General features: G+C 41.0%; 1 protein-coding gene across 1 annotated transcript in view; it reads left to right on the plus strand.

Moving 5' to 3' along the window:
* USH2A (usherin) overlaps positions 1-1,941 on the plus strand; it is a 1,400,924-nt gene extending 1,398,983 nt beyond the window's left edge. The window contains exons 73-74 of the mRNA XM_073628975.1: positions 272-481; positions 1,539-1,941. Of these exons, the coding sequence (XP_073485076.1) occupies positions 272-481; positions 1,539-1,628 (300 nt within the window). The 3' untranslated portion in view covers positions 1,629-1,941. The remainder of the gene's footprint in view (positions 1-271; positions 482-1,538) is intronic.
* The last annotated feature ends 11,487 nt before the right edge of the window (positions 1,942-13,428 follow it).

A 13,428-nucleotide genomic window follows, 5' to 3' on the forward strand; every position in this document is an offset into this window, starting at 1 on the left:
AAACCGGGAGTTATTGCGAGGGTTAATGGGCTCCTTTAAGGTGATTGCTCATACATCACTGGTCTAGACTATTAATACTTACCTATTGCAGTGCCTGTACCAATACACCTGGAAATGTAATGGACACAGAAGTTTATCTGGACAGCATAGTTCTGAAGTGGGAAAAATGCTAAGGACTTGTCTCTGCTGCCAAAAAAACTTTCCTTTCCTTTACTCTTTGCAAACCGTGTCTACTGTAATACACAAACACGATTTGCTTTTTTTTTTTTAGGGAATATCGGACATAAAAATCTCTGGAATGGAAGCTCACACAAGTCATAACACCATGGTGGTCAGAAAGACAAGTCAAGGCCAGATCAGCCACAGTTTTTCACAAAATTCCTTATACCGCAGTGCCAGCCAGCTGATCTCCCACGATAAGAAGTCAATTTTGGAAGGCTCTATATGGGATAGTGTGATTCAAGGACATGATAGCGGGATGGTAAGTATATTGCAGACTTTTAAAAGAGGTTTAAACCCAGGTTTCTCAGCATGCTTGGTCCCAATGATACAGTGAAAAGCAGTAGAAATCATGTCTTGCAGCAATTGGAGTTCTAGGTTTGACCTAGTTTGTATAAAGTGTGTATGGTCTTCCTGGACTCACCCTTGCGAAGAGTCAATCAAGGGGAATATGATTACCTTGTACAAAAGGTCCATATAGTAAACTCCGTTTAAAGCTGTTCAAGGGTACACTTTGTGCTCAGAGGGTAAAAGGTTTATTCTTCTTGGAATTTACTCTTTATTGAAGGAGCTGTAGAAATGTTGAATAGTCTTCCACATGAACTGATAAATTGCTTTAAAAAGGGCTGGGCATGTTACTAAATGCAAAAATGATAATGGTAGAAAGTTGTCCCTATGGCAATCTAATGGCCTTTTGGGGATCAGGAAGGAATTTTTTTGAGTATATTATATCATGCCATCTTAATCAACTGTGGGTTTAGGGTTCACCTGATGCAAGACTTTTCTTTCTTTTTTTTTTTCTTCTGGTTAAATTTGCATGTCAGGGCAGGTACATATATTTTTTTTAAAGTGTAAGTTTAACAATCCAGTAACATACTGGAAGGTATATTTACGGCGGTACTCTCTTACCCTGCCATGGCTGGGCCCATGCAGAAAATAGACTGGTGCCAAGCCAGTGACCTGGCCCTGCAAAAAGCAAACAGCCACTATTGAAACAGCAGTATTGTTGCCTAATGTTATAGTACACAAAAATAACCCGAGGTCTAGGACAAGCCTGTCACTAGGTACCAATTTGCTAAAAATTTACTGGAGAAAAACCCCTGCTGTTTATGTTCCTCTGGGAAAACAGCTCCTCCTGTTGAAACTGAAACCTATCAACTAAGAAGTGATGGCTCCCAAATTAGGACAGAGCAATAAAGACAATATAGAAACTACTGTATCTAAAACTAAAAAAATTAAAACAATAAAGCTTTGACCCACAAACCAATACATACATACCATTTTAAATCCTATTGTTTTGGGTGTTTTTTTCTGTTTAGGGTGTGGATGATGAAGATCTCGTCAGTACCATAAAAAGCTTTAGTACAGTAACCAAGCAACACACAGGCTTCACCGATACACCTTTGTAACACTGAGACAACCAACCAATGAGCCAGAGGTATGAAGATACCTTCATTGTTATACCACTATGATATGGAGGTACCCAATGACCAACCAAGGATTTGGAAGACAGGGTAGGACCCTGAAATATGCTGGTGGTGAAGACATGTGGAAGTGCATAGGTGATGTCATAGCATCTGAACTGTAGACTGCGCACTCATCTCCGTCACTGGCCATGAACTGCTGCTGTTGGTGGTTTTTCCTTTGTCTGGGGTATAAGCAAATGGCTTCCTGTTAGTTTAGGGTATTCAAGTGAATGTATTTCTTATTATAATAAAAGTTCTGGGCTTCTTTAGCTTTATGTTGTTTTTTTCATACCACCATATGTAATAAACCTCAGTGACCAGTTTCCAGTCTATCAGCATTAACTCACCAGTGATCAGCTCTCAGAGTATGAGCATTAGCACCCAAATGACCACTCGGGCTGTGGATGCTTTCTGAAGAAAATGGTAAGACTTTGCACATCTTTTGTTTTGATGCACATGAAGTGTGTTCAGCAGATATAACCACTTATCGACCACCTACCACAGATGTACTGCGGCAGGTCGGCTCTAATGCGCAAAATCGATGTACCTGTACGTTGTTTCATGCAATAGCCACTGGGGGGGGCTTGCTGATTGGACAGAGGGGGAGCCAATTAGCGGGTCATCCATGATCATTCCCCAGAGAGGCGGAACGGCGATCTGCCTATGTAAACGAGGCAGATCGCCATTCTGACAGGGAAGAAGATAGAGATCTTGTGTTCCTGCTAAGCAGGACCACCAATCTCTGTCTTCAGCCAGTCAGAGCAACCCCCACGGACACACTTAACCCTTTGATCACCCCTGGTGTTAATCCCTTCCCTGCCAGTGTCATTAGTACAGCAACAGTGCATATTTTTAGCACTGATCACTGTAATAATGTCACTGGTTCCCAAAAAAATGTCAGTTAGGAGTCTGATTTGTCCGCTGCAACATCGCAGTCCTGCTAAAAATCGCTGATCGCCACCCATTACTAGTAAAATAATAAAAATGCCATAAAGATATCCCATAGTTTACCAAAAATATGTAGCAGAATACATATTGGCCTAAACTGATGAAAAAATTTGATTTTTCATGGGTGTGCTTTATAGCAGAAAGTAAAAAATACTGGTACAATCTGACCTCCATCTGGGTTGTCTTTCAGCTGATGGGTCCATCCACATGCACACTTGGGTCATCTGATTCACTTCCTTTTAGAAGAGCAATCTCAATGACTTGCCTGTCAATTACTATCATCCCATGGGTACTTCGAGTATTACATTTCCTTTTCAGTCACATAAAGGAAATCTCCAGGAAATATCAATGGAAGGGGCAGCTAGAAGTGTGAAGTTTTGATTGTGCTTAGAAAAATGATCAGAGTGCAATGCTACCATTAGCTCAATGGTTTCAGTCCGTGTGCACTCTACTTCTAGTCCCTGCTGTTTTTTGAATGGAACTCGCTGCAATAGAAGGTCACTCAATTTGCAGCCATTCAGAGGGGAAAATCCTGTTTAGGCACTCTTCACTGAAGCAGGTGTAGCCATTGGAAGATTGCCCCTCTAGCTAGGGGCAACGGCCAAATTTTAACACTACCATCACTTTATGTAGACTATGGTCATCGTGACTCTCGACTTTATAATGACAACAAACAAGCACACATACATTAAAATTAATCTTTAATATGTCCTTACTGGATGATGTAAACTGAGTTACAGAGTGAGAACACATACATCACACATTGTAAAATCAGCTCATATTACATAGTTTATATATATATATTTATTACTTTGTTATATAGTGCTTTTATAAAATGGGATCATAAAATCCATTTTTTTTACTTAGTTGAGGGACACACGCATCCAAGAATGTTGTGTTATAATGCCGTGTACAGGAAGATGTGTACACTGGCAAACAAAATAACTGTCTAGCCCAGTACAACTCCTACTTGCAGCATGCCTCAGTTTGGAAAAACAGTATCAAGAGCATGATCATAGATACAGAGGGGTGGGACTTGTGTCCCTCAACAATTAACTACAAGAAATGGATTTTATGGTGAGAAAAAAAAAATCCTTTTTTCTTAAGCAATCACTGAGGGACACACTCATTTACAGGCTGTAGGGACACCCAAAGCAGTCCAACTAAGGAATGGTTAACAGCAACAAAAAGGGACCTGAAGAACCTTATGCTCTAAGCTGATGTCGGAAGACACCTGAATATCCACCTGCTAGAACATGTGAACAGAATACCAGGTGGCAACTTTCTAACTCTGGAAACAGTCGCTTATTGCCGCAATGCCCAAGAAGCACTCACAGATCTAGTAGAGTATGCCTGGAACAACTCCAGGTGTAGGTACCAAACCCAAGGATTTAAACATTGCAGTCTTAGGAAGTCTGCCTGTAAACTGTTAAAGTAAAAGGTGGATAAATCTAGAAAAAAAAAAAGTTCTATTCAGGACAGCTTTCTAGCTTTTGCCAGGGCAAGACTTCTGGTTGTCCCCTGGTTTTTAAATGGATGCCACTGCTGTGGTATTGTCTGACCGATTCCCAATTGGATGACCTTCAAGTTGGGGAGTCCAGCAAAGAAAAGATAACCAATCCCCTAAAGCTCCAAAATGTTGATTGAGGACAAGATTCCACCAATATCCAAGTCCCCATGCACCAACAAGGTGTCCAGGACTACTCCCCAGCCTGACAGACAGTCATCCATTGTAAAGATCCTTCTCAAGACATGAAAAGGAAGGCCTTTCCCAACTCCAAAGCTGGATTGTACAAGCTGGTCTTGACAAACAATGTGGATTCCATGCAGAATTTCGAGGCCTGAATGAAATTATTTAGGACCTTGAGATATAATATGGGTCAGATGCCCCGCTTGGGTATGGGGATTGTAAACAAGTTGAAGTAGGATCCCCGGAATCGTCCCCACCATAAGTAAAAGGGGCTATAACTCCTTGCTCAGGAAGACCGGCAAGGCCTACATTGAGACCTGTTAATCTGTATGATGACACAGGCAGGTTGGAAGACATGAATTAAGGGGGGGGTTGGGTGTCTGAGTGTGGCATTGTAGCCCCTGAAGACCACCTTCTTTACGCAAGCATCCACTAAAGACTAAAAGACTGCCACCTTTGGGGACTTGGAAGTCCAGGGTGTGTAACTGATAAAAGGAACCGTTTTTAGCTTCCAATGAGAGGTCAGACTTTCCAGGTTGAGCCTAGCCTTTTGGGGCAGTTGGGCACACTTGTCCTCAGTGTAATTTTTGATGGGGGTGTACAGGGCAGCTCTGAAGTCTCAGTCCAAAAACATGTAAAAATCTTTTTTTTTTTTTTAAATATCACAATGCTATTTATCCCGGTTTATTAGCTGACTGGAAATTATTGCAGACTGCTTACTTAGCTACCCTGATGGTCCAGCAATCAGTTACATGGCTATTGTTATAATCCATGTGAAATGGACCCCAAATTATGTTTAAAAGTCATCTGGGAAACCCCAAGCATTTTGTAAGTACCTTTGAATCATTTTGGTGGTGGTGCACCCTGCACTGCATTAGTTTGCGGTGTACTTATTTTGATGCCAAGAGGTGGTTTGCTCTGCATTGTGGCAGTTTCTTCTGTGCAGCTGCACCAGTACTATAGGCGAAGGTTTCGCTAACAGCCTGACAGTTTGCAATGTACTTTGCTATGGAGAGGGACATTCCACGCCTTAGTGACTTGTAACAAAAAGTGAGCATGTGCTATTTCAACAGGGGCATCAACGGGGGTAGCTCCTGCTTAGCCCTCCTAAAGACTTCTAGTGTCAAACAGACTCTTTTTACATGCATGTTGTCCACCTCAGTACTGGGTTAAAAGGGTTTTCCTTAAATTCACAGACAGCAGACTCATATGAGAAATAAGATGGAGACCTCTAACAACCTACCTACAAGCTGCAGGCAAGAGCTCCAGTTGCTTCATACTTAAAGGATCTGTCTGAATGGCAAACAGATACCTGCTGATGGCCCTAGCCCAATCATTTAAATTTAGCAGACTAAAGTTAGTGTCAGCCCAAGTTGCAAGGCAGGGCCAGCCAGAGAATGTTTTAGAGAGGGCCTTCAATTGCTTGTCATTGGGGTCCCTGAGCACAGTTGCATCCTCCACAAGGATGGTTAACGCTCTGTTAATACAGAAAACTTCCAGATCCACAGCAGGGGCTGCCCACCTTTTAAACAATGTCCTCCTCAGATAGATACAGGGCTGGGAGAAGATTGGGAGAAATGAACACATTGTCAGGGTTCTTCCAGTCTCCATAAAGGCTGACAGGAAATAACAGGTGCATGAACAAGGTCTTTGTGGTCTTGAGGACTCTGAAAGAGTCTAGGCTGTAAACAGCACCCATAGAAGTCAAATAATTCCCAAGTTTTAAAGGAGTACAAACCACAACAATGAGAATCACTGCTGGGTCTTTAAGCCAGGGAGTGATAATAGTGGCATCCTGCAACTACTCAGGGGCAACATCATTCATCAAAAACATAAGAGACTCAGCGCCTGAGAGTCCCAAGAGGTGAAGGATCAGAGGCCACTAAAGCCACTGGTAGAGCTGATAAGGATTTAACAGGGGAAGGCATTGAAGCATGATAATAGCCGCTGTGGTCAGAGTCAGCAATTAAAATTACAAATTAGCCTATAAAATCTTGGAAGGACTGTGGTGAAATCCTCCTAGGAAAGAGCCATAGCCAACAGAGGCAAGGATGACTCCAAGGATGGCATCAAGTAGAGGACAAAAGTCCAGGCTGTCTGCGCCACGCCCTAGGGACTGCACAGCAAGTAGTATTGGGTCGATCAATGGATCAAAAGCTAGTGGTACACAGGGGAATTGTAACTTTTCCCCATGCATCTATGATCCAATGTTGTACTGCAAAGCATATAGTAACGCAGCTCAGGGCCAAGCCTTGAATATTCACAAAGCCGCTGCTGGTAACACGAGGGATTCAGGGGGCCGAAAGGTGACAAGTTGGACAGCATAAATAAAACGAGGATAGATCAATTTGTCACTTGCAGCTTACAGCAATGGCGAGTAGGTGCTTTCTCCACATAAAATGAAAACATGAGTGTGAACAGCATTTCACCCAGTGGATGACGTCGCTCCTCAATGTCTGTGTTAACCCTTTGTATCATGAACCAATGATAAGTGGGAAAACAAATGGTGCCCAGCAGTTCTACTAAAGAAGAGCTCCTGATGCTCAGCCCACACAGCCTACTCATCTTCAGAGACAGGGTTACACTTGGGTATGTACCATGGCTCTGGACCAGGAAAGTGCTTTGCGGCTAACTAACCAGTAAACTCAGGTATGGAAAGTGCCAAAGACAGAGCCCATTGCCTGAAGGTCACATTCCAGGCTAGCTTCTCACTTTTCCAGCAGGGTGTGGGGACAGTCTTCAAAGCTTGTGCTGAAGAGCTGTTGATCAGGATAGCTTCATAAAGAGACCAGCTCAGCAGGGTGTAGATAAATCTTAATTAATGTTAAAATAAAATTAGCAAAAAGAAAGATAAGACTTTTCTCCACACAGCAGAGAAAAGGCGATCATCCTGCTAGGACCCTAATGAAAAACGGAGGCATGCAGAGACTGGGAGGGGTTATACCAGGCTGGTCGCTGTTATTTCATTTGCTAGTGTCCAAATTCTCCTCTAGGTGGCAGCATGACTCAATCTCTGAATTCCTGTGTCCCTTAATGAAGGCTAAAGAAAAGATTTTATATTGGTCTGTCTTTATTTTCCAGCTCAGTTAATATTACAAGATTTTTGGAACGTTAAATACTGACAAAAAAAATCAAGACTGGAGTTAGACAAATGGTGCATTCAAGAAGTTGGTGTTTAGACACCGAAGTGCAATATTGCTGTATATAAGTCACGCTTTGCAAACGCCGTTGAAATATAAAAAGGACTATTGCGTCTCGTGCAAAATATGCTATATTTCTATGAAAAAAAAAAAAAAAAAAGGAATATAAATTAAATATTTGGCTAAATGTATATGTACTGTGTCAGTGTTTTTAGAGAGTAGGATAAATAATATTGTGTCATTCAATAAATTACGTGTGCACATTGTGGATTTGTACAGACAGTCATGCAGTGCGGTCCCCTCTTGCCATGTCTGGGTCTTTCTGATTAAACGGTGAAACTTGATCTCTCTGGTGACCACCTTTCAGCTCTGCCCACTGGTTGGCCAAGGAAATGCAACACTTTTCCTGTCTAATTACTAAAAATATTTTATTGAATGTTAGGCTGGGTTCACACTAGCTGTGGCCGCAGCTCACAGCAGGGGTCTGGTACATATCTGTTCACCGTTTCAGATGCAAATCAGGTCCGAATTTTTGGCTGAATTTGCACCTGAAAACGGACCAGAAGACGCACAGGACCCTTCTGCAATTTGGATGGCAGCCGCCCCAGAGGTGTGTGAACCAGCTTCATTGAGAGCCGGTCACGATCTCCTGTCATGCGAATTGGATGCAGGAAACCCATATTCAATTCCCATCAGTGTGAACCCAGCCTAAAAGGAGAAGCAGAATCCCTCTGCATTTGTTGACACAAGTTTTCAAATGATCCAAGAATGTAGTGAATTTGCTCACTGAACTGGCCCAATAAATCTACACAGAAAAAGTCTTCTGACTAGATTTGTAGAAAAAACGATGACCACAGAGGATCTTCTATAAGAACTGTAAAAAAAGAATTTAAACTGAGAGAAAGTGCCTATGCAATTAGTAGACCCCACCCCTAACAAAGTGTCCCTTACTCCATTTGCAAGAATCTGTCCCCCATCCTTTCTGAAGTTTTGGAGGTTCCCAAAATTTAATTCAAGAAAGCTGGCCCCCAAGATTACCAGCATCCATGGCCTAGTAAATGCCCTTATTGCACAACAGACCTGTGGTGTTAAAGCACATGGGGGTCTACCCAAGTGCAACTAGAACTGTGCAAAAGACATATGTATAGTCAACTGAGCCCTGGACAGCGATGTAAGATAACAGTAGGGAAAAGGGATCATTCCTAAAAGGTAGACGGCCTGTCTAGAAAGCCCCATGGTAATCAACAGGAAATAAAATAGGCTGCATCTATTATGGGAGATCCAGTGCAATAACTACCATATTTATCGGCGTATAACACGCACCTTAACTTTAAAAGGGACGTTTCAGGGAAAAAAAAAAAAACTTTCCACAGCCCTCTGCATAGTACACAGCCCATATGCACAACACGCAGCCCCCTTTAATTTTAAAGCCCTCTCCGCACTCCCAGGAGACCCTGAGTCTCCTGGGACAGCGCTGCCCGCATACTCTAACTTTCAAGAGGTGGGGTGGCCAGCCTGACACCCTCCCAATGAGAGGCACCCAGGGCGGACTGCCCGATACCCACCCCCCTTTGGTAAAAAAAAAAACACACAGGCAGGGTTTACCCTCTATTTTCAGGGTAAAAAAAGTGCGTGTTATACGCTGATAAATACGGTAATCATTTAAACAAGAAAACCTATAATAAAATGCAGCTACTATTTGGAGATCAAGCCATTACAGTTCAGGGTCACTGTATCATAAATGTTGTTTTGGGGTTACCACACTGCAAACTCCACTGAACAAATCCTTAGCGTCATCTTCTTACCTAGAAATAAGATAAACAGTATATGTATCAAAGTAGCCAAAAAACTTGCTAGGTAAATTTTTACAAAGTCTAGTGTACAACACCAGAATAGAACAAATCTTAAAAATATAATTCTAAGATAAAGAAATTAATAAATAGAGATGGAATGAACCCTTAGCAAGCTTTAACAGCAAGATAAAGTAAAATCAAGCATTGCTGGCTCTATTTACTACCGTATCAGCAGGGAGAATTATTTCAGTCTGTTACTCATTGCAATAAAAACGTTCATATCACTCAACCACTGAGCTCTAGGAGACAGGAAAGTAAACTGTGATTGGTTTCAGACAGACAGTTCTTCCCTCAGATACACTGAGAAATAAGGGCCAGTGAGAACACAATGGGTCCCATTCACGGAAAGAAAACTAGGGATGCTGACCATGGCAACCAATCAGGCTGGATTTCTGAAATCTTAAATCAACTCTTCCACTACAAGAAAAAAAAAAAAAATACCCTTGCAAAACAAGTGATTCTGTTGGGGGCTGTAGCTCTTGTTAAAAATCCAAGAACAGGCTTCAGGAAAGGCGAGTATAAACAGGGTATTCGTTTCCACCAACCTATTCCGCTACCGGTTTCACAGATCTTCATTTTCTTGTAAAGCTACTGCCCTCTGCAAAATCCTTATAACCAACGCATTTTAGGCATGTCAGATATCTGGTCTCCTGGGCTGGCACATGGGACCACAGTCTGCGATGTGAGACCTAGGCATCCAACACTCTCAGATGTGAAGATCCTGTTGGGAGGCTGTAGCTCTTGCTAAAGATCCAAGGAACAGACTCCAGGATAAGAGTATAAACAGGTATTTGTTTCCACTTTTTTGGAGCCAGAGTCACTTTGCACCGCACTGGAAAATGCCAGCCAGAATCTGATGAGCTGCAATGGTCAATACACTTCCACTTTTCCTTTAATGTAGTGTTTCCCAAATTATGGCTAGTCACATTTCACCATCACTAGTCATTCTTAGCAGCTTGTGGAAAATATTATTTCTATTATCTGAATATTCTCTGGAAAAGAGGCCTGCAAGTGAGCCAAAAAAAAAAGGAACCCCATGGGAGGAGGAATAATGGATGCTCAAGTGTTTCCTTTGTGGCTTTAAGTAAGGAGTCCCCAGCATCCCTGTAATCTTGCTTTCTCCTTTCTAGAAGTGATGGCTGCAAGAAGTTATATGAACATCTTCATTGATAAAACTACTATGTCTTGAAGATAGTAAACCCATCATATCTGACAGTAAACTTTACAAAAATGGTTAAATGCAGACACCAGCAGGAGCCTGCACGTACCCCTCTTATGTTTTCACAAGTGTGCTGGTGGCCTATGGTGCTGAATACAATTAAGAAATCAGAGCTCCAGCATCCCAGTCTCTGTACTTCTCGACTAGTTACTAAAGCAGCCCATACAAAAAAAGCAGAGCAAATTTCTTTCCTGCAACCACGGGTTGTGGCCATTGTATTCTCCCGGCGGGGGGGGAAGCTGTCCCTGCTGGAAGAAGACAGTGATTATCGATAGCGGCTATAGTAGCCGCTAGCAGTATAACCACATGCAAAATCCAGCAGTCTGGTTGTACCCAAGTTGTTTGATCGATCAACTTGGTACATTCAGGCTGCCCATACATAGTTTGAATCTAGACCAGTCAATGCTCAGGGCATCTCACTCAGCACTAAAGGACACAGGGCTAAGAGGGAGAAGATGCTAAAATACCGGGTTCTGCTACCTTCCTCCAGGGGTGCCAAGTGTACAAAAAAAAAACAAAAAGGGGAAGGAGGCCCGCCAGTGTATGCCAGGTTTATAAACCATCATATGGTATGATAGGGTTGTTTAAAACAACTATCAGAAAAGGAAATAGGAAGTCTGAGGTTTCCAGTGTATCTCTACGGCTGCATTCACACCCAAGTGTTTTGTAGCTTGAAGCGCAAAGATGCTCAACAAGAAAAATCCCATTAGTTTCAATTAGGGCTGAAACAACTAATCGATTATGAAATTAATCGATTACTATTTTCATAATCGATTAATCTGCCAGTAACATAATGGAGTTAAAAAAACTAAAATTAGCCCTTTATAGTACAAATAGAGAAAAGAATCGCTACTGTAAATATTACTTTCACAATTCTACAGTAAAAAAAATGAACCCCTTACAGTAGTGATTATCTGCTTTTTTTGTACTATAAAGGGCTAATTTTCGTTTTTTTAACCCCATTATGTTACTAAACGTAAAAGCAAACTGCATAGGTGTGTACCGAGCCTTATGCTGGCCACACGGATCAATTTTCAGACAAGAATATTCAGACGAAAAATCTTTGTACATTCACTGAATGAAAGAATGTTGTTTGAAATTTTCACTTGTTTTTAACATTCTGTATTAAAAATGAATGTAATTTCTGAACGAAAACCACATCCACTGTCTGAAAATTCCTTTGACCAAGAAGTTTTCTATTTCTAAATTTTCCCGTCACTGTGGTTAAAAACGAACGTCGATTTGACCCCACTAACGATTAGAAAATCGAACGAACGTTCTTAAAATGACATTTTTTTTTTAAGGAAGACATTGTTTGTTTTTTAATAAAAAAATTTGATCTCTGAGTCTGATGATATTTACCAGATTCTCCCTCTAATAGTATATACAGTATATCTCCTCTAATAGTATATCTCTCCTCTAATAGTATATACAGTATATCTCTCCTCTAATAGTATATACAGTATATCTCCTCTAATAGTTTATACAGTATATCTCCTCTAATAGTATATACAGTATATCTCCTCTAATAGTTTATACAGTATATGTTTCCTCTAATAGTTTATACAGTATATGTTTCCTCTAATAGTATATACAGTATATGTCTCCTCTAATAGTATATACAGTATATCTCTCCTCTAATAGTATATACAGTATATCTCTCCTCTAATAGTATATACAGTATATCTCTTCTGTCTGTTATTCTCAGAATGGATTCGATATTTTGCTCCCTAACCATATAGTTGCTTATTTATATTTACCACTGCATAGTGATATTTGAGAATAAATTGCCTTTTTTTAAAACTTTACATATTAACTAAATTATATACCACACTTTTTTTTAAGGTTATTAACCGATTAATCGACACAATAATCGGCCAACTAATCGATTATGAAAATAATCGTTAGTTGCAGCCCTAGTTTCAATGGTCCCTGCTCACATCTGGGCGTGGAGACAGGGGCCATTGAAATGAAGGGGATTTTGCTGGTTGAGTGTCTGAGCTTCAATTACAAAATACTCAGGCGTGAGTGCAGCCTAAAGGGGACAGAATGAGAAAGCAAAAAACTTGTTTTTGCAAACTTGCTTGCTTTACAGGAATATATTAAATAAGCATAGGGGTTATATGTGTGCGCTATTTAGAGAGACACTGTCACCACCAAAAAATAAAAATAAAAAATTCACATAAAAAGAGTTTAAATACTTACCTGTCCTGCTGCCTTTCGCAGTTTACCCCTGTATTCAAGAGATGCCGTTGACTGACAAATCTTTACACGGAACGCTTTTGGAAGGGTGGTCCACCTCTGAGCTCTGTGGGACACAGCAGTGAAGTATGGACCAGGTGAAGACACCACAGTACTCATAGCTGAGGACCAGGCATCAGACACATTTGGAAGTATGCCAGATGCTGAAGATAAGTTATACAAAAAAATATAATGCTCAGGTGAAAACAAAAACAAAAACAAAAAAATCAAACATACACCTGCTACAGCAACCATGCAATATTTTACAGAGTAGATAAGAAATTGGACAAACTATGCCATGCTGGTATATCCGATCTTAAGTGAGTGAGGATGTGTCACCTAAAGTGCACAATGTAAGTAAAAATCCAAAAAAAGAGTAAATGAGAAAACGAAAGACAAAAAGAACATATCACAAAGAAAGTCCAGTAAAGCACAAAACAGATCCACTTCAGCCAGTGATCCCTTGGTGTGTTATAAAATGAAAGAATAAACTAAATTCTGTGTATTGTGAATTTACACCACTCTGTGGCTGCATGCAAGGCTTACCGGAAGCAATTGACCACCCGTTACAGATATGTCAAAAACAGCATGGTCACAGATCTCCTAAAAGGAAGTAAATGATCCCCAGCAGATGCAATGCGACTCCACTAAG

This window comes from Aquarana catesbeiana, linkage group LG04 (assembly GCF_042186555.1).
Source record: "Aquarana catesbeiana isolate 2022-GZ linkage group LG04, ASM4218655v1, whole genome shotgun sequence".
Taxonomy (NCBI): domain Eukaryota; kingdom Metazoa; phylum Chordata; class Amphibia; order Anura; family Ranidae; genus Aquarana; species Aquarana catesbeiana.